General features: G+C 39.2%; 1 protein-coding gene and 1 pseudogene across 1 annotated transcript; one reads left to right on the plus strand and one right to left on the minus strand.

Annotated features, from left to right (window-relative positions):
• Positions 1-1,033: 1,033 nt before the first annotated feature.
• Positions 1,034-10,710, minus strand: LOC117302683 (annotated as a pseudogene).
• Positions 10,711-12,145: 1,435 nt separating this feature from the next.
• Positions 12,146-17,837, plus strand: LOC117302479 (collagen alpha-1(X) chain-like). The gene is made up of 2 exons (XM_033786437.1): positions 12,146-12,199; positions 15,892-17,837. The coding sequence occupies exon 2, from the start codon at positions 15,892-15,894 to the stop codon at positions 16,762-16,764; it is 873 nt and encodes a 290-aa protein (XP_033642328.1). The 5' UTR covers positions 12,146-12,199; the 3' UTR covers positions 16,765-17,837.
• Positions 17,838-24,253: the final 6,416 nt, after the last annotated feature.

Genomic DNA, 24,253 nt, shown 5'->3' on the forward strand with positions numbered 1-24,253 from the left:
CAATTAGGTGAATATTTTTGCTCGAATAAGATGAAAATGTTATGTTTATTTAAACAAAACTAACTTCGGTGTGCTAGTGTAGTCAACATATTCACTTTACTTACCAATCGGGCACTTCGAGCCGGATGGTGGCGCATTACTTCTTCCTTTTAATTTGTTTAAGTTTACAGATTTTAGTGACTGGTAACTGTAAATGTAATCATTCGATAAAAATATGTTTTGGGGATTGATAAAAAGTGATCAGACAGAAACACAATCACACTACAATTGCACGCACGTTAATCTCCCCCAGCTGATGGCTATGTGGTTCCCGGAAGCTCAGTGGTGACCTTATCATCGTGAGACTTACACGGTCTATTGGAGGGAAATGGTTGATCACCCTGGGGAGCCCCATGTGATCTTGACTTCACATTTGAAATAATATTTAGAAACTGGGGGGGGGGGGTCGAACACACACACTAAGCCCACAATAACATCAGAGTTTTATAAATAACGCCCTCTGTTGGTCTAACAATTTTGCAGCCTTAGTTTTAACCATGGCTTTAATCTCCTATAATTGGAAAGGCGAGGGTCAAAGGTTGCCGATGATACCATAATGTACGTAGGGGTGTACCAAACGACAAAACAGCGAGGAATACAAATCAGCGATACTTCGCGCTATGTAGAAATAAAAGGGGCACAAATGAAACAAAAGTACATGTTTTTTTTTATAGCTTCATGACTAAAATTAAGTTATCTGAATATTGACCATACTATATAGATCCTAAAGAAGTAGAACAAAAACGTTGTTCGAGCGGGTCACTGGTCTCTGGCTACCACGGCGAACAAGTACATATGGACAAGGCGAGGAAACACCAGGGCTACGTTAATATAAAGATCACAGGTTCAAATGTCAAAGTAATTTGATTTTTGGGATTTGTTTTCATCAAACACTAAACTAAAATGTATCCAGTCAGTTTCTCATTTAGGCCTGACGTTTTTTTTTTTGTTTTTTTTAATCTGTATGATTCAAAAGTGATATATTACTGGAAAAAGTCGGTCTGACTTAAGCGGCTGTAAAAAAGGTTAACAGATGTCATGTTTTTGGTTGTTTGTTTTACTGTTTGCAAACACTACTAAACTATAATATTGGCTGTCTTTGCTATAAACTGGCCAAAATACATTAATTTAATTTCTTTTTCAATCTATAAACTTCCGTACGAAAGAAAACAACAGTAAAGCCAAAATGGAATTTGGTCCAGTAGAGGGCGCCCCATTGTGGCAGTTTAACCCGGAAGCATATCTGACCACGTGGGCAATGTAGTGCTGCTCATGTACCCCGTGAAAAAGATGCGACATTGGTCCATTGGCGTAAATAGTGACGTCCTCTCCACCATGAGTCTCTGAATCAATTGGGACAAGCGCTGGATGGTGAAAATCGGCAGCCTCTGCACAAACGAAATAATAAAACAATGTTTATCACAATAAAATTACGATAAAACAATTTTTGTCACAATAGTAATAATATTGTTTACACAAGTTAATGATTAACTCTATGAAATGGCAAAGGGGCACTTTCCCTTGGCAAAATCGTGTTTGCAATTACTTCCCTGTAACTTTGCCAAGTTATCATATGTTTAAGATTTAAAACAAATCAAAAAGTCTGCATATACTCGGATTTAATTTTACTGAGTGGTGTACTTGAGTGGTACAAACCAATACTCAAAGTAATCAATTGGAGCTTTACCTGTGTTGGTATCCGTCAGATTCCGTCTCGAACCAGTGCTTTTAAAGCTGTTTAACTCCTCAATTCCTCCAGGGCCGTTTGCATATGAGAGTGTTGTAAATGGCAAACCGTCATTCATCAGACCTTGACATTTATGCAAAACCATTTTGTTGTAATTAGAATTTAAATATGAATGGTTTGACGATGAGTCACCATTCACTTATAGAAAACTGAGAAGCTTGCACAACTTGTTAACATTACTTACTGGTCAGAATTCAGTCTGAATTCGGGTAACTTAACGGAGTTTACTTTTTGTTTCAAAACATAATCAAGCTGCAGTCTACAAACAATTGGATTTATCGAGAGATATCGCCCTTTGAAAAAAGGGAAGTAAATAAATAATAATAGTTAGAAACAGTCTCTCTTTAAATTCATCGTATACTATTTTGCATACAAATGATATTTGGAAAGATATAGCTTTTAATTGTTCAAAGACACTAGCACTATTGGTAATTGTCAAAGACAATAAAATATCAAACGTCGAAGTTGAATAATGAAAGAAAAACGCCCTTGTCACACGAAGTTGTGGGCTTTTGATGCTTGATTTCGATACATCTAACTCTAAGTCTCAGCTCTCGAAATCAAATTCGTGAAAAATTACTTCTCGAAAACTACGTTACTTCAGAGGGAGCCGTTTCTCACAATGTTTTACACTATCAACAGCTCTCCATTACTCGTTACCAAGTAAGGTTTTATGCTAATAATTAATTTGAGTAATTACCAATAACAATAACATAACATAACAATTAATATTTATAAGGCGCTATTCCATCAAGATCATAGCGCACTAGAAAGAATTTAACTTGAAAAAGGTGAGTCTTAAGGACTTTACGAAAAGCAGACAGAGTATTAGATTCCCTGATGGCAGTTGGGAGATTGTTCCAAATCGTGGGCCCAGCCACACTGAAAGCCTTCTGCCCTAGAACTTTGTTTGCTCGGGGAACATTCAAGCGATTGATCGAAGAAAATCGTGGAGGAGTGTAATGTGACAGTTAAGTGGTTATAATGAGGTGTAGTTTTGTTAAAGCATAAAAACGAGAAGAGCAATCTTAAAATGGGTTCGTTCTCTAATTGGTAGCCAATGAAGTTCCCTAAGTGATGGGGTAATAATATGTTCTCTCAAGGGTGTGGAACATACTAAACGAGCTGCACTAGTTTGTAGTCTTTGAACTCTGTCCAATTCATATGACGTTGCACCAAATAAAAGGAGATTGCCATAGTCAATACGAGAGAGGACTAAAGCTCTGACAACATGATGGAGAGTATCCTTATCCAGATACCGTTTGATTCTCCTTAAGTTACGTATAGTTGAAAATGTATTGATTGGCAGAGGCTGGAAACTTGCTTGATCATTGTCATATTATGAGAATCAAATTTTATTGTTAAGTTGCTGACAGAATCAGTAGGGTCAATCGATGTATCATTTTTATTTTCATTGAGCTTAAGCTTGTTAGAAGTCATAGTGTCCACTGCCGTTAAAGTTATATTTGTGGATGAAACTTACCTCCTCTGCTGAGTATTGGACTACCACGATCAGCTGCTCCTCCTATAGAGAGTACATGGCTATGGTCGGCAGTTACAATAAATAAAGTCTCCATTTCATTGGTCATTGACATCGCCTTGGCTACAGCCTTATCCATTGCAATATTGTATCATGCAGGGCGTGGTAGGCTAACCCGTCATGATGCGCATGGTCAATTCGGCCACCTTGGTGTATCAATTCAAGATAGTATGATTTATTTGTGTTTGAATTATTGACATTTTAAGAAAAATCTGGTAGTGTGTCTTGTTCGTGAAGAATGTTCACGCTGTCACCATCTTGGTCATGTTCCCTGTTTCCATAATAGTAATGAATGCTAACATTCATTGCACAAACATGGCACCAGCCTCAGTTTGGTTACAATTGAGTATAAAGTCAAGATGGCCACACCGTGATAAAGGTTTATAATCACGCTGTCACCATCTCGGTCATGTTACCTGTTTCCATAACAGTAATGAATGCTTATATTCATTGCGCAAACATGGCACCAGACTATTATTTCGTCCAGCCTAAGTTTGGTTACAATGAGTTTGAATGGAGTAAAATCAAGATGGCCACACCGTGATAAAGCAACATCATAGACGGAGTTTTTGTCAACCAAGATTCGAAAACTAGGAATACAAAGATAACAAACGATGGCCCTAGTTTTTAAAAATGTTTGTTTACAACTAAATTACAAGTTTGCAGAAAAGTCTACTTTGGTGACAAAATCTAGTAGGTCGGTTGCATGTTTGCTATATTATTCGGCCGTTCATGCCAACCTGCGTGGTCTTGTTATCAACAATGAAAATACATACAATCTGTGACTGGACAATGGCATTAAAGAGACAATGTAAATACTCCATATAACGAGGTTTCAGATTGTCAATGATTTTCTAAGCCTCAAAAATAAGAGGTAGGGCCTATAACGATAACCACTTGTGAAACAGCAGCAATGACGCAAAGGGCTCATGTAGTCTTGTCCAAGGTCTTTTACGCAAGCACCGGCTCGCTACTATGAATTCAAGAACTGCATAGTTACTATACAGCACGGTATATAACAGTTCTTAATACCGTGGGGTCGAAGCATGGTTTTTCGAGGTTGTCGTACCTCATACAACGAGGCTGCAACTAGACTCGGTATCAAGTACTGTTATGTACCGTGCGGTATAGTATCTATGCAGTTCGTGAATTCAGAGCTGGCCGGTGCTTGCGTATAGAGGCTTGGACAAGGCTAGGGCTCATGAAACCAATTAACCAACACTTTACAAAAACCAGAAACCTGTATGTTGTAATAATAACTTACCCTCAACCATCAGGAAGAACCCGTCTTTGTCCTTCTGAAGTATCTGAATGGCCTTTTCTACCATCTCAGACAATGAGGGCTCACCCCCTACGTCATTCATTCGGTTACCTTCGAATTGCATATGACTGGGCTCAAACAAACCTGAAAGGTAAGCAAACTTATTATAACTGTCAAACAAAAGTTTCAATATTAAATCGTCCTGGCTATAGTTATAAAGTTCAAACCTACGCCTTTTCTCTTTTCCGTAAATAAATCAGATAGTCAAAGATTTCCTCCCTCCCTATGACTGTTCCCTATTAAGACGGACACGTATTATTATTGTGATATAATAATATAAAAAACTGAGTGCAAACAAAGTAATGTAATGATGTACAACCAATAATTTTAGGTTTGCTTGAATATAAAACGTGTTAAAGACACTGGAGACCTTTGGTAACTGTCAAAGACCAGTCTTCACTTGGTATATCTCAACATATGCATAAAATATTACAAACCTGGCGCGCGTTTTGGCGACCCTAACCAGAAACATGTTTGAGCTTTGGTTATTGGTCGAGCGTATTCGGTTGAACCGCTGTTCCGACCAAACCGTAACCGACTTGTTGGCTCGGTTAGGCTTGGTTTTAAGATGGCGGACTCTAAAAATTAACGGAAAACGTACTGGAATTATTTTAAAAATGAAATACTTTGAAGCATAACAATTAAATAATGTTGATAAAATTACAAAGACTAAGTTCCATTCCTCGATAATAAAATGACGGCAATATATTTTGAGAACATAAATTTTCAAGAGATGTACCTACGTCATGAACTGTTTCTGGTTACCGACCCGTTTTCGCGTAGCTCTCTGAAAGTTTTCGGTCAGTGAATTTGACGTCAGTAACTGGTTTCTGGTCATGGTCGCCAAAACACGCTCCTGTTAAATTTGAGCTCAATTGGTCGTCGAACTTGCGAGATAATAATGATACAAAAAACACCCTTGTCACACGAAGTTGTGTGCTTTCAGATGCTTGAATTTTGGATCAACGGCACCTAGCCTAAAGCCGAAGACAAATAAGTGACACAACCTTCGATACCAAAATGAAACCCTCTACTAAGCCAACATCCTAGACCTATACACATGAACATTTAGCCCAAGATTTATGCAGCGCAAAGGTTGTAGGCACAATCATGTTCCGAACGACATGCCTTGGTTGGCTGTGCCATACAGACGATTGTTCGTACTTGTTCAAATTGGTACATAAAACAACAACTCACCTAAAAGGTTGTCAGTTTCAAGTGGATTGACGTCTTTAAATTGTTCCCAATTCCACACGTACTTGCTGTTTGTCTTGTCTTTTCCTGCTTGCCATTCGTCTTAAACAAAACATAATATTGTAAAACAACTAGTGAAACAAATCCTTGCTTGATTGTTACAATTCGTAGTATATAGCAAGAGCTTCATGTGACCGAAAGAAAATTAAATGCTGTGGAACTATAACAAACATCTATAAAGTCAAGGTTTGATCAAGTGAAACTATTTTGATGAGAGATACTTCTACAAGAACACAAACAATTTAAAAGAACATAAACAGACAATAATAATTAAAGGTGAATAGATTAATGACCATTAAAGACACTGGACTATATTGGTAATTGTCAAAGACCAGTCTTCTCACTTGGTGTATATCAACATTATGCATACAATAACAAACCTACGCAAGTTTGAGCTCAATTTGTCGGCGAAGTTGCGAGATAATAATGAAAGAAGAAAACTCCCTTGTCACACGAAGTTGTGCGCTTTCAGATGCTTAATTTGGGCCCTCAAAAACTAATTATGACGTCTCGAAATCAAATTCGTGGAAAACTATTTCTTTCTCGAAAACTACGTTACTTCAGAGGGAGCCGTTTCTCACAATGTTGTATACTATTAACCTCTCCCCATTACTCGTTACCAAGTAAGGTATGCTAATAATTATTTTGAGTAATAACCATTAGTGTCCACTGCCTATAAATAAGTTCATCTGGATTGTTGAAGATAATGATCGTTTTTACAAATCCAAAATTATGTATGATGTTACTTACATATTTACAAAGCTCCTAGCTTAGGAGTGAAACGTAACTACTAGTACTAAATTATATGTAAAGTATACATCATACATAATTTTGGATTTGTAAAAACGAATCTTTTATTTCAGATTCATTACCACTTTATATTCAAGTACATTCATCCTATCTTCTATAACTACGCACCATGTTGTCTCTGTGGTAATGTCAGCGTCTTGTGGCTCATGGACAGTTATCGATTCACCGTTATCGACTTACCAATATTTATTTACCATTGTTGTTTCAACATTATCTTTTCCCATTATCGATTCTCCATTTCTGAATCACAGATATCTTTTTCCTACTATCGGTTCACCGTTACTGATTCACAAATATTATCGAATCACCATTATCAATTCACCAACATCGAATAGTCGTTATTGATTTACAAATATCAACTCACCAATATCGACTAATTATTATCGATCAACCATTATTGATTCACCATTATCAATTCAGCATTATTAATTCCAGTAGCTTGGTTTCTATGGAATCTGGATGGGATCAGAAGCTGTTAAAGCAAAATGATGCAATAGTCATCAATAATTGGGTTTAAGTTTTATCAGGTTTACAAACCAATGAGATTTCGTCCATCATTTCTAGATCCAGCTTTAGAAGAGTCTTTAGGATACTCTGGGTCGGCAGCTTCTCTCGGTAACATTTTCATCCTTCCCCCACCCATTATAACCTGGCATAGATTAATGAAGAAGTATAGTATAAAAATGACCGCACCCAAAGTTGGTGGTACATTCGAGTTTATTTGTTTGGTCGGCATAAAGTAATGAATAGCAGGTAGGGTATTCTAGGAAGCTGCTTCTTAAATAGACGAACACCATGCATAAAGTGATACTGACAAGTTTGAAATAATGGCATTCGCCAGCCTTTCATTATGTAGCACGCTTGAAAAATTCTATAAATTGATTAACTGTTCTATATCGTTCTAATTTAACATCTATTATGTTCTATATCGAGTGCGTCCAGCTACCTGTTTCAGTGCCGGTCAGTTTGTGAGATACTTTGATTCAAAAACCATAACACCCATGACAGAGGGTGGCGAATAATCAAACGATACATTCAGAAAAGTGAACGCAAACACTGGTTTGTGTCAATGTTGCAGATTGTACCTGTGTATCCTGTGCGAGTGTTATGAGTTGCTGAGCGATGTCAATGCAACCAATGTCAGTTTCCTTCTGCGGTATATCAGAGTCACACTCCCAGTCTCGATGGGGCGAATGTGCGTAAAGTGCGGCAGGGGTAGCGTGTGTCACACGGGCAGTGGTGACGAACCCCGTTGCCTTGCCTTTAGAAAGCATACAAAAAGCAATGAAAAACCTGAATAATTAATTGACAGTCTATTATATTCGGTCAATGAAATGTTAAAGGCATAATTGTCAGCATAAAAACTGACTTGGTAACAAGCAATGGAGATCTGTTGATAGTATAAAACATTGTGAGAAACGGCTCCCTCTGAAGTTACGTATAGTTTTCGAGAAAGAAGTAATTTTCCACGAATTTGATTTCGAGACCTTATAATTATATTTGGAGGTCCCGAAATCAAGCATCTGAAAGCTCACAACTTCGACACGCAACTTCGACAACCAATTGAGTTCAATTGATATCTTGAGAAACATCATGTGAGAAGACTGGTCTTTGACAATTACCAGTAGTGTCCAGTGCCTTTTAGGACACAGGATTCAAATCATATTAAAAAACACTCGACAACAAATCAATAAAAGTTATAACATTATATGAATAACTTGACGTGTAAACTTACCTGACTTTTGAGCAGATATCATAGCAGACTCCACATTAGCATTGAGACTAGATTTACAATCTCCTTTAATAGCAGAATCGTCTAGGCCTATCACTGCTGTCTTGGTTTTAACACCACTAAAATAAGCAGTAGCCGTACCAGCCGAGTCCGGTACTTGCCTGTCGGTATTGTAGGTCTAAAGAATGAAATAGGACAGGAAATAGTCACAGACTGATTTTATGCGCCGTATTTTTGACCACGTGGTGCACTCTCAATGGATTCATTCGTTTAGCTTCCCTGGGTCGACCCCGCATTGCTCACTGACAAGAGCTAATCGAACGATCACACTCGCCCTCTCGTGGTGACGGTATGCACCTCAGGTCACCCCCAAGTGACCCACTCCACAAGCAGGGCACTGGGGGCTGACCCGGGTGAGCCCCGTCATAGCTATTCGAACGTACCGGGGCAGACCGGGGTCGACCCAGGGAAGCTAAACGAACTCACCCAGTATTTTCTATTTGAATGTCCAAATCAAAGTACAGGGGTGCGTTTTGGCGGTCGTAACCAATAAATGTTTCGGTCATTGTCCAGTGATTAACCAATTCAACCGAAACAGTTGTTCGCCAAAAACGTACCCATTGGCTGGCTTAATAATCCACACTGATGCAAGATGACACTCCCTCACTACCTGCCTTGGTGCAAAATGATACTCTTTCCGCACAATAGTTAAACAATTGTATTCATAAATCACATTATTTTGTTGGTACTTTACACTGACACGACTTGGCTTATTTCAATGCGGTACCATTTGATAGAGTATGGGCTTTGACGAGTGCAATTTGTTTGCATGAACAATTGCACGATTACTAGTTACACCTGCATTGCAGTTTAAAAAGTAGTAGTAAGGGCGTTTCATGTATAACTGTCTTTACAAGCCTGGGCTTCCTGTCTGCTAGCCTGAACGTCTGACGTCATTCTTCGAGGCTCGTGAATAAACGCCAGAGACTAGCTTCCAAAACCGGCGTGTAGATTCACCTTTGACCTCATTTCATATTTCGCAGTCAAACTCTATTGCGGATTTGAGAGCAGTGAACTGTTTGGGCATAATATTGGGTGCACGTTTATCCAATGTCATTGTATCCAATGGAATCACTGGATCTGTGAAGCTGGGACCTGTATTTATCCTTCCGTATTAAGACAGGGGTCCAGTCTACCTGTCTGCGACCTCCCCATACTGTTAAAAGTTCTATAATGGGAGACTTTGGGACGCTAGGTGGCAGCAGACTTACCAGGTATAAATGCCCATTGTTTACTTAGTTCTGAGCGTGCGCACATGATCGAGTACAATGGATTTTACCTGGTAAGTATGCTGCCACCAAGCGTCCTAAAAGTCTCCCTGAACAAATGGTATGGTAATAAACCTAAACCTGAAACCTGAACCAGGCCTGCATTAAGGGGGAATGCTTTTTAAACGATGAAAATCTCCAGTAGTTTTTTTCTGTGTGTAAGGTTTGAGACATCACCATTTTTACCTTTGACAACGCTACACTAGGGAATTTATCCCATTCGAGGTATGTTTCTTCCCCGTGATCTCCTTCCAGTTGCCCCTTGAGAATCCTCGAGAAGCCATTTTCGGTTTACATGAATAGGCCCAAAACAATTGACATCGACTTGTAGATTCAAACTTGTGTTAAATAAATCCTGATCAAAGTTTGTATAAATCTCTCATAATTATGCATTTGCAACTTGTCTGTACTCTGAATGTAGCTCGGGGCAAATGTGTGTAAACACCTTTTGTAATATTGTCAAAGACCAGTGTTCACTCTTGCCGTATCTCAACTATGCATAAAATAACAAACCTGTGAAAACTAGAGCTCAATTGGTCGTCGAAGTTGCGAGATAATAATGCAAGAAAAAACACCCTTGTAACACGAAGTTGTGTGCTTTCAGATGCTTGATTTCGAAAGCCTCAAAATCTAATTCTGAGGACTCGAAAACAAATTCGTGGAAAATTACTTCTTTTTCGAAAACTACGTCTCTTCAGAGAATGTCGGTTCTCACAGTCTTTCATACTGCCAACAGCTCCCCATTACTCGTTACCAAGTAAGGTTTTATGCTAATTTGAGTAATTAACCAATAGTGTACACTGCCTTTAAGCACATTTTGACGATTTTGAGATTTTCAATATATGAACGAGTCCTTTATGTCAAACAGGTTGCCCTAGATGGGGACAGAATCTCCGGGGACAGATTCCTGTCTTACCTGTTTTTTAAAACAATCAACATGACTTCAATCTCATCCAAAAGTTCATTTGATTGTTTTTGATTTTTGTGGTTTGTATTGATTGTTTTTGCTCCATTGAATATTCTTGTTTCCCAAAAGCATTTGTGCGTTTCGGTGGTAGTAGACTCTGAGAAAACAAAGAATACAATTGAAAATCAGTTTAAAAATACCCTTTAAGGGCAAAGGCAGGACACATTAATAGGTAACTTTCAACCACTAGTGAGTCTTTCCACTTGGTGTATCTCAACATATTCTTAAATTAACAAACCCGTGAACATTAATTTGAGCTCAATTGGTCGTCGAAATTGCGAGAGAATAATGGGAAAATCACCCCCGTCGCACAAGTTGTGTGCTTTCAGATGCCTTCAGTTTGAGACCTTAACCACTCGAGAAAATACTTCTTTCTCAAAAACTAGGTTTCTTCAGAGAGAGCCGTTTCTAACAATGTTTTATACTATTAACATCTCTCCATTGCTCATTACCAAGTAAGTCTTTATGCTAGCAATTCTGTTGAGTAATTACCTATGGTGTCCAGTGCCTTTAGAGTTGCTCTGTTGGTGGCGCACTCTACTATAAATACATTGTCATTGCATTTCGATTTCAGAAAAAAACACACTGAGTTAGTGTTAGTAAACATATACCTCAAAAGAGTGGAAGCACGAAAGAGATCCATATGAACAGTATATATATTGCGTACATAGTTCTTTCTTTGATAATAAACTTGCACTTTAACTCACAATCATCAGGGAAATACGTCAATTGAGCGGAAATAGAAGGAAAACGGCCAGGAACTTCAGGAAGCAATCACACAGTGCAACCCAGTAGGGCGGATATACATGTAAAAATACCATACCATTAAAGCATGTACACATTTAGCTCCATTGGTAACATACAGCCTCATTCAAACCAGTGATAGAGTAAGTCACTGCTTTCAATCAGTGACTTTACCACATACCCAATGTAGTGTAGAGTTTTACACCATTGGTATCCATTCAACATACAGTATCATTCAAACCAATGATAGAGTAAGTCACTGCCATAAATCAGTGACTTTAACACGGTATTGCCCACAATTGTAACATACAGCCTCTTCCAAACCAATGATAGAGTAAGTCACTGTCATAAATCAGTGACTTTAACACGGTATTGATCCACAATTGTAACATACAACCTCGTCCAAACCAATGATAGAGTAAGTCACTGTCATAAATCAGTGATTTAAACATGGTATTGATCCACAATTGTAAACATACAGCCTCGTCCAAACCAATGATAGAGTAAGTCAGTGCTTTCAATCAGTGACTTTTACTTGTATCTATGATTGGCTGCTCATCGATTGTCAATCAAACATCAAAGTAGACTGATGAGCACTTCAATGAAAATACAGCAGTATTTAAACGCGCTGCACCAGCAGCAGTGCTCATAACAACTTTGCATCTTATCGGAAGAGAGAGACTGAGAAAGCTTGTACTACAATAACACAACATCAAGGTAAGTGTTTCTCGTTATACTGTCGGACCCGGACTTTGGCTTCTAGATGCATGCAGTGTATTTTAGGGTAGCCTATTATTTCAAGAAGATTGCAGTTTTGGCCCAAGAAAGGGCACCACTCTACCCAACAAAGCAGTAAAATCTACGGTGCTTTACCTGGCAGCTAGGGTGCAAGGTTAAGTGCAGTAAATTGCATAGTGGAGTTTTTGTAAATTGTGCCTTGAAGGGGTAGTTTGCAAACTTTCCACTTTGCAATTTACTGCACTTTACCTGGCACAGGTAATAAAGCACAGTCATTTTTACGGATTTGTTTTACAGTGTTTTCAGCTGAAGTTCTTATGTAGTGTTTGGGTCTCCTTCTCTCTGCCTACTTTAGTGTACTGTGGTACTGTTTGGGGGTACAGATTTTAATGCAATTGCATTTCCCTTTGAAACCACGGTATATAGCTTTGTGTCGTTGGGGCTTTTCTCACTATGTTGCAACTGGTTTCCGATTTGGAGCGGCAAGTTCCGCTGGTAATCTGTACATTGTCTTGTTCAAATAGCGGACAATAAAAGTTTATCTAGACAGTTTCAGTTGAATGTGCTTGATATTCTGCTCGTTTTAATGTGTGTGTACTCTTCATTCAAAAGCTGTCAACAAAATTAACAACAAGTACTGATGAAATGGCATTGTGTGACATGACCACTTTGTTATTTTCTTTTATGTTGTGGGTAAAACAAAACAAGATTGAACATTATGCAACACTTTCACAATTATTATGGTGATTTTGTACAGCCGACGTGGGGAGGGGCAACCGAGGTGAAGCCGAGTTTGCCTGTTTGCCCCAAAAGTTTACACAAAACCTGGACCCCGTCACGGAGCATTGTTTTATTTTACCATCATAACTGATTCATCTTGTTTGGGGACAAATTGTTACCATCCTCCATTATGACACAGTTTAAAACTATGACAGCATATTCTGTAAGCCAAAACATGGTGGCACACTGTCTTAAGGTGTTGTCACTTGACGTTTTAGCCAGCGTATGTCAACGTATGAAAATTTTGGCGAGTACGCTGGCGTACGTCGAATAATTATGGGTAAAGGCCCCGTCACACCTTGACGTTTAAGCCAGCGTATGCCGACGTATGACAATAATTTGGCGACTACGCTGGTGTACGTCAAATAAGTTATGGATAACTTTGTATAAGTTAAGAGCACGATGAAACACGCTGACATACACGTCGATGTAAGTCGTGTGGCTCATGAAGGCCATGTCACACTTTGACGTTTTAGTCAGCGAATGCCGACGTATGCAAGTTTTTCTAAAACGTTGGCATACGCTGAACTATCGATGGATTTTTCAATTTTGAGCGTATACGAAGCCTATTCATAAGGAGGTGGACGGATGCTTACCGTAGAAGAAACTTACACTGAGCGTTTCCATAACGAATGCTTAGCGTGTTGACGGCGTTCAAAACTTATGTTATACGATGGTCCAACTACTGCATAGAGCGTGGGGGCAGCGTATTGCCGACGATCACATAAAGAGGGTGCCTCTCGACGGTTGAAATAATAACTGCAATTGACATCGTATTAATCCTCATGCGAACCCAAATTTTATATACCGATTCACATTGCTCTGCCAATACACCATTACATGGTAGCTGTAAGTTTAGAAACAAGTTTAGTAAGTTCTGTGGTCATCCGGAACACGTCAAATACGTTCGACGTAAGTTCAAAGCACATTACTCATATAGGTTATAAGAAATACGTTTTTGGTACGCTAGACATTATATCGACGTATGTCGACTTCTGATAACCTTACAAGTAACGTGTGTGAAACGTGCGTCATCGATTGTATAACGCACCTACAACTTATGCGGAACTTATGAACCACACGCTGGCATACTTAGATTTTGTTGTGCATGCACACAACTTCTCGACGACCTCGCCTTACTACGACGTACACGGCGTGTTTCAGCGTGCTCATAACTTATACAAAACTTACCCATAACTTATTCGACGTACGCCAGCGTATTCGCCCCAATTTTGTATACGTCGGCATACGCTTGCTAACACGTCTAGGTGTGACAGGGCCTTAATATTCAATAGTAGTAACGTGCTTTGAACCTACCTCGAACGTATTGCACGTGCTCCGGACGACCACATAACTTAATGAACGTGATTCTAACTTACAGCTACCGTATAATGGCGTATTGGCAGCGTTTATGTGAATCGGATACAAATTGGGTTCGCGGGAGGATACTACAATGTCAAGTGTAGTTATTATTTCAATTGTCGAGAGGCACCCTCTTTGTAGGCAACTGGATGTGATCGCCGGCAATACGCTGCCGCGCGTTATGCAGTAGTTAGATTACCGTAGGACATAAGCTAAGAACGCTGTTAACAGGCTAAGCATTCGTTATTGAAACGTTCTAAGTAAGTTACTAATACGGTCTGCAAACGTCCAACTCGTTATGAATAGGCTTTGTATACGCTCAAAATTGAAAAGTCCATCGAAAGTTCAGCGGATGCCAACGTTTAAGAGAAATTGTCATACGTCGGCATACGCTGACTAAAACGTCAAGGTGTGACAGGGCCGTAAGTTAAGATCACGCCTAAATACGCCGATATACGTCTTTGTATTATGCTTTGAACCTATGTCGAAATTATTTGACGTGTTCCGGACGACCACTTTTGATGAAATTAAGTAGTGGCAGCGTTTTGGGAAATCGGTATACACAAATTGGGTTCGAAGGAGAATACAGTGATGCCAAGTGCAGTTATTATTTCAATACGCTGCTGCGCGCTATGCAGTAGTTAGACTATTCGTAGATATCGTATCTTTTTACACGAGGAGAAATCCTCACAATGTAGACAAGTTGAGGAATCTTTCTTGGATTATAAAATGAGCGAAGTGATACGGACAGGAGCTCAATGTATAGGGTGTTGGTTTTATCTCAAACAATCACTGTGTTGCACCATCTCTTGTTGATATAGAGGCATACGCGCCCCATCCTGTATCTTCCCTGTAATTTTGTAATCTCTGTCAAGTCGAATCCGAGATCCAAAGCCGTCTATATGGAGTTCATTACTCTGGGTTGTATTGTCTAACCATGTCTCAGTCAAGGATACCAGAGTCTCTGTGTTTACGCATGTGATTAAACGAGCTCATCCATTTGGGGCATAGAGGGAACGGCACCGGACGATACCATTAATGGGAGAAAGATTCTACCGGTCTGATAAAATTTCTTTCTCCTCACCACCCATATTTCCTCTTGTTCTCCTTTTAAAGTTGTTTATTATTGTCTGACAGTTGTTTGGGTATCATTGGGGAGCATTTCAACACGATATTCAATATGTTGAAGATCAAACGAGCCAACGGCACCCTGCTGTAAGCTAAGTAGGTACTCAAGTGTGTAGCGGTAGCCACTTTGTTGTGTGGAGCGATTATTTAGCTCAACACAAGAGAACACTTACGATCAATACGGCCAGGTACATAATTTAACACACACATGCTCATTCCAGCGAAACACAAATTGACTAAAACGTGGTTAATGTGGAAAGTAGCGATAAAGAACTTCCACAAACACATGGATAACGTGAATAAATTGGAGCTGACAATAAACTGGTGGTCACCGCTAGAGCAGCGCCTGATATGGCTGCATGTTTCTTATCGTTTGTTTTATGTATCCTATTAAATTACAGATGAAGATTACCATAGCAACAGTGACCCTTCTTCTTGGTATTTTGCAAGTTCCGTTCATGGTGGCTAAAACAGCAGTTTCATCTGATCCGGAGACGACGTGTAACTCCTGCTGCCAGGGCCCAGCCGGTATACCGGGAATTCCCGGGTCAAATGGGAACCATGGTCAAGGGCTTGTAGGGTCCCCTGGTGAGGTAGGTCAACCCGGGGCTAAAGGAGACATGGGGTCAGATGGACTAGTTGGTGAGCCAGGCGCTAAAGGGGATACTGGACTTAAGGGAGATCAAGGAGTCGGTCAACCAGGGAAACAAGGACCTCTAGGTCTGCCTGGGATGAATGGTCTGAATGGGGAGAGAGGTGAACCTGGACCAGCTGGACAGACCGGCGAAGCAGGTGAGCCCGGGGGAAATGGAGACATCGGGTCAGATGGACTGGTTGGTGCGCCAGGCGCTAAAGGGGATCATGGACTGAAGGGAGAGCAAGGAGTCGGTCAACAGGGCAGAAAGGGACTTCGAGGTCTGTCTGGGATGAATGGTCTGAAGGGGGAGAGAGGTGAACCTGGACCAGCTGGACAGACTGGTGAAGCAGGTGAATGTAGTACGCGACGGTCCGCCTTCACTGCAGTGAGAAATACCGCCTTCAGCCCTCCATCCATATGGGATCCTCTGCCCTTTGAAGAGTTATTGTTTTCAGAGGAAGGGACTGATTTCAAGTTGAATAACGGCACGTTTACGTGTAATGTGCCTGGGGTATACGTATTGATGTTCTCAGTACAGAAATCATCAAGTGGGTCTTACCTATATGTCCAGCTGAGGAAGAACGGTAACAGCATTGTTACAGGGGCTTGTACATCGATGCAGGTCGACATCAAGTGAGCAGCAGTGCAGTGATTCCCCTGCACTATGGAGATCAAGTTCACTTAGCTGTATACGGTCCAGTATATAGTGACTCTGACCATTACACGTCTTTTACTGGATTCCTGCTGTACGAAATCTAAATCAAACATAAAAACACACGGAAACGTTTAAATGTTTTATATAACGATTTATGTGTTTCGAAATACAATAATCACCTAGTTAATTGTGTTTAGATGGGGCAGTTTGTTTAGATGAATATAATAAATAAACAGTTGTTTTAATGCATGTAGGACAATTAGTTTGATTAAAAACGTTATGTTTTAGAGCGTGGTATGGCAAACGTGTTTATTGTGGCGAAAACATTAAAATGTGTTGTTTTTTTCTGTCACGTTAAAAGTGCGATAAATATCAGTTCATCTTTTTTTTTTCTTTTTTTTTTTCATCACATCTTCGGGAAAATTTTATATTTCTACTGTAATTCCGAGGGTGCAATGATGAGTCCTTGAAACGACTCTGCGACATTCATTTTCCAAAATGAAACTACGCAATAAAAAACCGACAGTTTAGTTAATAGTATATAAAAACAACTGTAACTTTATATTCCTTGATGGAATTCATTATGGCCGCCGGTTATGCCTGCAATTTTTATTCAAACATTTTAAATTGGTGGAAAAGGCTGTACCCTATTGAAGCAACAAAATACAAATAATTCACCTAACAACTGGTAACAGTTGTCCTATGTTGATATCTTATGATATTAAACAAAATAATGATAACTTCTGATCAAAAGGTCATAGCGTTTTAAAGTTCCTGGAAAACATTTCTTTTGTGTCTTCCTTTCCCGAACACGTCTCGATATTGTGAAACATATAACTCTTCCTCGTAGTTTTGCGTGAGTATGTTTTTAAAAGAGAGAGCACCTTTTTATTGCAGATGAAACATTGGGTTTTCGTTTTGAACAACCTTTGTATAAAACGTTTGATGATGTCACAATAACTTGTTAAAGAGGGGATGCACATTTCTGTACAGCGATTGGTTTAACCGTCAAAACGGCATGAAACCAATCTTGCTGTATCAAGAAGGTTTACCAACAAAAAAAGCACCATCTTACTGTGAATTTGGAAAATACAATTTTCCTCATGAGCTGGTTACACAATATTGCATTTTATCTCGATCTCCCTTACTACATAAAAGTGTCGTTGGCAGTAAAATTAAACAAAAAACATTAGAGGTCCTCGAAACCACTTGTGTTTAATGTTTGCATTAACGTTAGAATACATGAGATAATAATTGATACATATATTGCTACAAATCATTATTTCTCAACAAACTATTAATCATTATTTTAGTGTACTAACGTTAAGATATATATCATAGTTCTAGAAATAGTGTATTTTGTTTGTTTAAATAAGTATATTTTAAGGAATAAATAGTGACGTAGTATCAGTCGATCGTTTTGGTTTTTTTCCGTTTGGATATATAATGAGTTTTTAAATATCATAACGGCTAAACACAGTTTACAACTAAACAATTTCCCCAACATTGTTTTTCTACATTTCAAAAACTACAGCACCTCAGCAAGTAATTGTTAAAGAGAAACGTTCTACTATCTTTGAACAGTGTAAGTTTAATGTAAATCAGTGAACATTGTGTTTTTGTCCTCCTACAAAAAGAACGCAAACCCTTAAATTTGAAATCATCAGACTCAAGTTGCTATGTCAAATAGTTCAGAGCACGCTTTTTTAAATGGCACAATGGTATAACAACCGTTTGCCCAGCACAATTAAGTAATGTTAAGCATTATTTTCTTATAGTCTGATAATCTAGAATTCAACTTGTTCTCTTATTATTGACCAAACCCTCATGAATGATATAAGTTGTACAAACTCATCAGCCCTTCCCAGTGTTGCTAGACGAGACCGGTGGGGTCGAGCAAATCGGTCCCAGTGCCTCATTAAAAAGCACATGTATTGACTGACTTACGCACCTGCGCATTGGACCTAAACCCTCGACAAACAAACCCCGGTCGCCTCTTCCTGTACACAACCAACAATCTATGGGTGCGTTCGTATAGCTTCCCTAGGTCAACCCCGGTCTGCCCCCGGTACGTTCGAATAGCCTTAACGTCATTCCAGGGGCTCACCCGGGTCAGCCCCCAGTGCCCTGCTTGTGGAGTGGATCACTTGGGGGTGACCTGAGGTGCATGCCGTCACCACGAGAGGGCGAGTGTGATCGTTCGATTAGCTCTTATCCGAGTGAGCACCGCGGGGTCGACCAAGGGAAGCTAATCGAACGCACCCTATGTAGACGGCAAACTGTAAGAAAAAATACGTAGAGGGCGCTGTGGCTCTGTGGTGTTATTTTAATTGGGAATATATTTTCAAAGCGCTCTCTTCGTATAAATTTGTCAACAATGTACGATGTGATGTGTGCAGATCCGAACGTTGGTTGTGTGTGTGCTTGTGAACACCGTTTTCTTGGAAACCAGGGGATGAAAATTACAATAGCGCCCTCTTTTGCTTCTATTTACTACGACCGTACAGTGTGCGGTGTTGTTACCCAGACTGCAATCCCGGCCATATCTTTTTGGGCCCCCCTGCCCCATTTCAATGTTTGTTCCGACTGCCGGTTTTCTGCGTTACATTCAACATTGAGAGGGGCGGGACGGGGGCAGACAATGTTTATTGTCAGTGTGAAATGGACAGGGAGTGGTTATATATAACGTAGGAATGGTTGGCCCAAGCATTTTGGCCGGGATTGTAGGCTCCGCTGTCGGAGGAACAAAACTCGGCTTATTTGACTTGCGACAGAACATGATGTTTTCTTTTTGCTTTCGAAAAAACTGCAAACGAACGAAGTGACCTGGCCCCTCATGTCTTCCCCAGACTGGTATGGGCCGCGGTTAACGAATAGCCGGAGTGCTATGGATTTTTCCACGGAGTATCTGATATCATTACGGTCTAAAGCAGATGGAATCAAAAGAGGGTGCTTTCAGAATTAAGAAACGACCATGGGCACCGCTCACTGTAAAAGGATGAAACTATCTCCAAGGGACAGAAATCTCATGCCACTACAAGGGCCACGCGCAATTCTTCAGGACTAGGTGCCCGGATGGGTTGCCGGTGTCTCAGTGAAATCAGTGCTGCCGGAGATTCTTTCCCCTGTTTGAGACACTAACATGGGCTGAGTGAGGGTGATTTAACAGAGGGCGCTATCACAAGTAGTTAGTAACAAGTTTGCCGTTAAAGGGGGAGGGAATTTTGGGAGAACATAATCTCCTGACACACCTGCCTATAATGGGGAAAGAATCTCCGGGGACAGATTTCCATTGAAAACACCGGCCCAAGGCGGAATCCTGCCTTACGTGTTAAACAATCAAAATGACTTCAATCTCATCCAAAAGTTGTAAATAGTAAATACATTTTGTTCGCAATGTTTTCATTTAATTTGTTTTGCTCCATTGAATATTCTTGTTTCCCAAAAGCATTTGTGCGGAAGTAGACTCTGAGAAAACAAAGGATACAATATTGAAAATCAGTTTAAAATTACCCTTTAAGGGCAAAGGCAGGACACATTAGGAAACTTTCAAGCACTAGTCACGTCTTTCCACTTGGTGTATCTCAACATATTCTTAAATTAACAAACCCGTGAACATTAATTTGAGCTCAATTGGGAATAATGGGAAGACACCCCTTGTCGCACAAGTTGTGTGCTTTCAGATGCCTTGAATTTGAGACCTCAACAATTCGAGAAAGTACTTCTTCTCAAAAACTAGTTTTCTTTCAGAGAGAGCCGTTACTCACAATTTTGTTTATACTATTAACATCTCTCCATTGCTCATTACCAAGTAAGGATTTTATGCTCACAATTATTTGTTGAATTTTGAAAGGTAGTAGAAAATGCTTCAAAACAACAGAATTTAGCCATTAACTTATGGTTTGGTGTAACGTACCCCAGAAAAGGTGTCTTCAAATTAAAATCCTCAGTTTGTTGAAAAAAAGTTGTTAAAGCTTGACTTGAGTAGTATAGTAAAACGTTCGTGTAAAAACCAATACACAACTGGCCATATGTTGCTTTATGTGCTTGCAAATTAGTCTGTTCTGACAAAATACATTAATATTGACAATGTATTTTCTTTTTATTTGACCTCGTTTGAGGTAACATTTTAATTTAAAATTTAATAAATGTCTGTTCAATGATCAAAAGCGAAACTGCCGTTGGAGTTTCGAGCCAATGGGGCAATGATGTGTCATAGAAACAATTAGGTGATTTTTTTTTGCTCGAATAAGATGACAATTTTATGTTTATTTAAACAAAACTAACTTCGGTGTGATAGTGCAGTCAACACATTCACTTTGCTTACCAATCGGGCACTTCGAGCCGGATGGTGGCGCATTACTTCTTCCTTTTAATTTGTTTAAGTTTACAGATTTTAGTGACTGGTAACTGTAAATGTAATCATTCGATAAATATGTTTTGGGGATTGATAAAAAGTGATCAGACAGAAACAAAATCACACTACAATTGCACGCACGTTAATCTCCCCCAGCTGATGGCTATGTGGTGCCCGGAAGCTCAGTGGCGACCTTATCATCGTGAGACTTACACGGTCTATTGGAGGGAAATGGTTGATCACCCAGGGGAGCCCCATGTGATCTTGACGTCACATTTGAAATAATATTTACAAACTGGGGGGGGGGGTCGAACACACACACTAAGCCCACAATAACATCAGAGTTTTATAATTAACGCCCTCTGTTGGTCTAACAATTTTGCAGCCTTAGTTTTAACCATGGCTTTAATCTCCTATAATTGGAAAGGCGAATGTTGCCGATGATACCATAATGTACGTAGGGGTGTATCGAACGACAAAACTGCGAGGAATACAAATCAGCGATACTTCGCGCTATGTAGAAATAAAAGGGGCACAAATAAAACAAAAGTACATGTTTTTTTTTATAGCTTCATGACTAAAATTAAGTTATCTGAATATTGACCATAAAAATATAGATCCTAAAGAAGTAGAACAAAAACGTTGTTACAAAATAAAAACCTCTCCATAACGACCCCTTCCACATGTAACCGTCCATTGCACGCTAATGCATTGCGCGAAATTTTACTCATTTTCACTGGTCTCTGGCTACCACGGCGAACAAGTATATGGACAAGGCGAGGAAACACCAGGGCTACGTTAATATAAAGATCACAGGTTCAACTGTCAATGTAATTTGATTTTTGGGATTTGTTTTCATCAAACATTAAACTAAAATGTATCCAGTCAGTTTCTCATTTAGGCCTGGCGTTCTTTTTTTTATTTTTTTTTTATTTTTATTTTTTTTTTTTTTTTATCTGTATGATTCAAAAGTGATATTACTGGAAAAAGTCGGTCTGATTTAAGCGGCTGTAAAAAAGGTTAACAGATGTCATGTTTTTGGTTGTTTGTTTTACTGTTTGCAAACACTATTAAACTATAATATTGGCTGTCTTTGCTATAAACTGGACAAAATACATTCATTGAATTTCTTTTTCAATCTATAAACTTCCGTACGAAAGAAAACAACAGTAAAGCCAAAATGGAATTTGGTCCAGTAGAGGGCGCCCCATTGTGGCAGTTTAACCCGGAAGCATATCTGACCACGTGGGCAATGTAGTGCTGTTCATGTACCCCGTGAAAAAGATGCGACATTGGTCCATTGGCGTAAATAGTGACGTCCTCTCCACCATGAGTCTCTAAATCAATTGGGACAAGCGCTGGATGGTGAAAATCGGCAGCCTCTGCACAAACAAAATAATAAAACAATGTTTATCACAATAAAATTATGATAAAACAATTTTTGTCACAATAGTAAAATAATTATTTACACAAGTTAATGATTAACTCTATGAAATGGCAAAGGGGCACTTTCCCTTGGCAAAATCGTGTTTGCAAATACTTCCCTATAACTTTCCCAAGTTATCATATATGTTTAAGATTTAAAATATTTCAAAAGTCTGCATATACTCGGATTTAATTTTACTGAGTGGTGTACTTGAGTGGTACAAACCAATACTCAAAGTAATCAATTGGAGTTTTACCTGTGTTGGTATCCGTCAGATTCCGTCTCGAACCAGTGCTTTTAAAGCTGTTTAACTCCTCAATTCCTCCAGGGCCGTTTGCATATGAGAGTGTTGTAAAGGGCAAACCGTCATTCATCAGACCTTGACATTAAAATGCAAAACCATTTTGTTGTAATTAGAATTTAAATATGAATGGTTTGACGATGAATCACCACTCACTTATAGAAAACTGAGAAGCTTGCACAACTTGTTAACATTACTTACTGGTCAGAATTCAGTCTGAATTCGGGTAACTTAACGGAGTTTACTTTTTGTTTCAAAACATAATCAAGCTTCAGTCTACAAACAATTGGATTTATCCAGAGATATCGCCCTTTGAAAAAAGGGAAGTAAATAAATAATAATAGTTAGAAACAGTCTCTCTTTAAATTCATCGTATACTATTTTGCATACAAATGATATTTGGAAAGATATAGCTTTTAATTGTTCAAAGACACTAGCACTATTGGTAATTGTCAAAGACAAAGACAATAAAATTGTTGCTGAAGTTGCGAGATAATATGAAAGAAAAAACACCCTTGTCACACGAAGTCGTGTGCTTTTAGATTCTTGATTTCGATACATCAAACGCTAAGTCTGAGGTCTCGAAATCAAATTCGTGAAAAATTACTTCTTTCTCGAAAACTACGTTACTTCAGAGGGAGCCGTTTCTCACAATGTTTTACACCATCAACAGCTCTCCATTACTCGTTACAGAGTAAGGTTTTATGCTAATAATTAATTTGAGTAATTACCAATAACAATAACATAACATAACAATTAATATTTATAAGGCGCTGTTCCATCAAGATCATAGCTCACTAGAACAAAATTAACTTGGAAAAAAGTTGAGTCTTAAGGACTTTACGAAAAGCAGACAGAGTATTAGATTCCCTAATGGCAGTTGGGAGATTGTTCCAAATCATGGGCCCAGCCACACTGAAAGCCTTCTGACCTAAAACTTTGTTTGCTCGGGGAACATTCAAGCGAGTGATGTCAAGTGTGGACCGAAGAAATCGTGGAGGAGTGTAATGTGACAGTTAAGTGGTAATAATGAGGTGTAGTTTTGTGGTAATAATGAGGTGTAGTTTTGTTAAAGCATAAAAACGAGAAGAGCAATCTTAAAATGGATTCGTTCTCTAATTGGTAGCCAATGAAGTTCCCTAAGTGATGGGGTAATAATATGTTCTCTCAAGGGTGTGGAACATATTAAACGACCTGCACTAGTTTGTAGTCTTTGAACTCTGTCCAATGCATATGACGTTGCACCAAATAAAAGGAGATTGCCATAGTCAAGACGAGAGAGGACTAAAGCTCTGGCAATATGATGGAGAGTATCCTTATCCAGGTACCGTTTGATTCTCCTTAAGTTACGTAATTGAAAATGTTATGATTGACAGCCGGGCTAGAA

This window comes from Asterias rubens, chromosome 18 (genome assembly GCF_902459465.1).
Source record: "Asterias rubens chromosome 18, eAstRub1.3, whole genome shotgun sequence".
NCBI lineage: Eukaryota > Metazoa > Echinodermata > Asteroidea > Forcipulatida > Asteriidae > Asterias > Asterias rubens.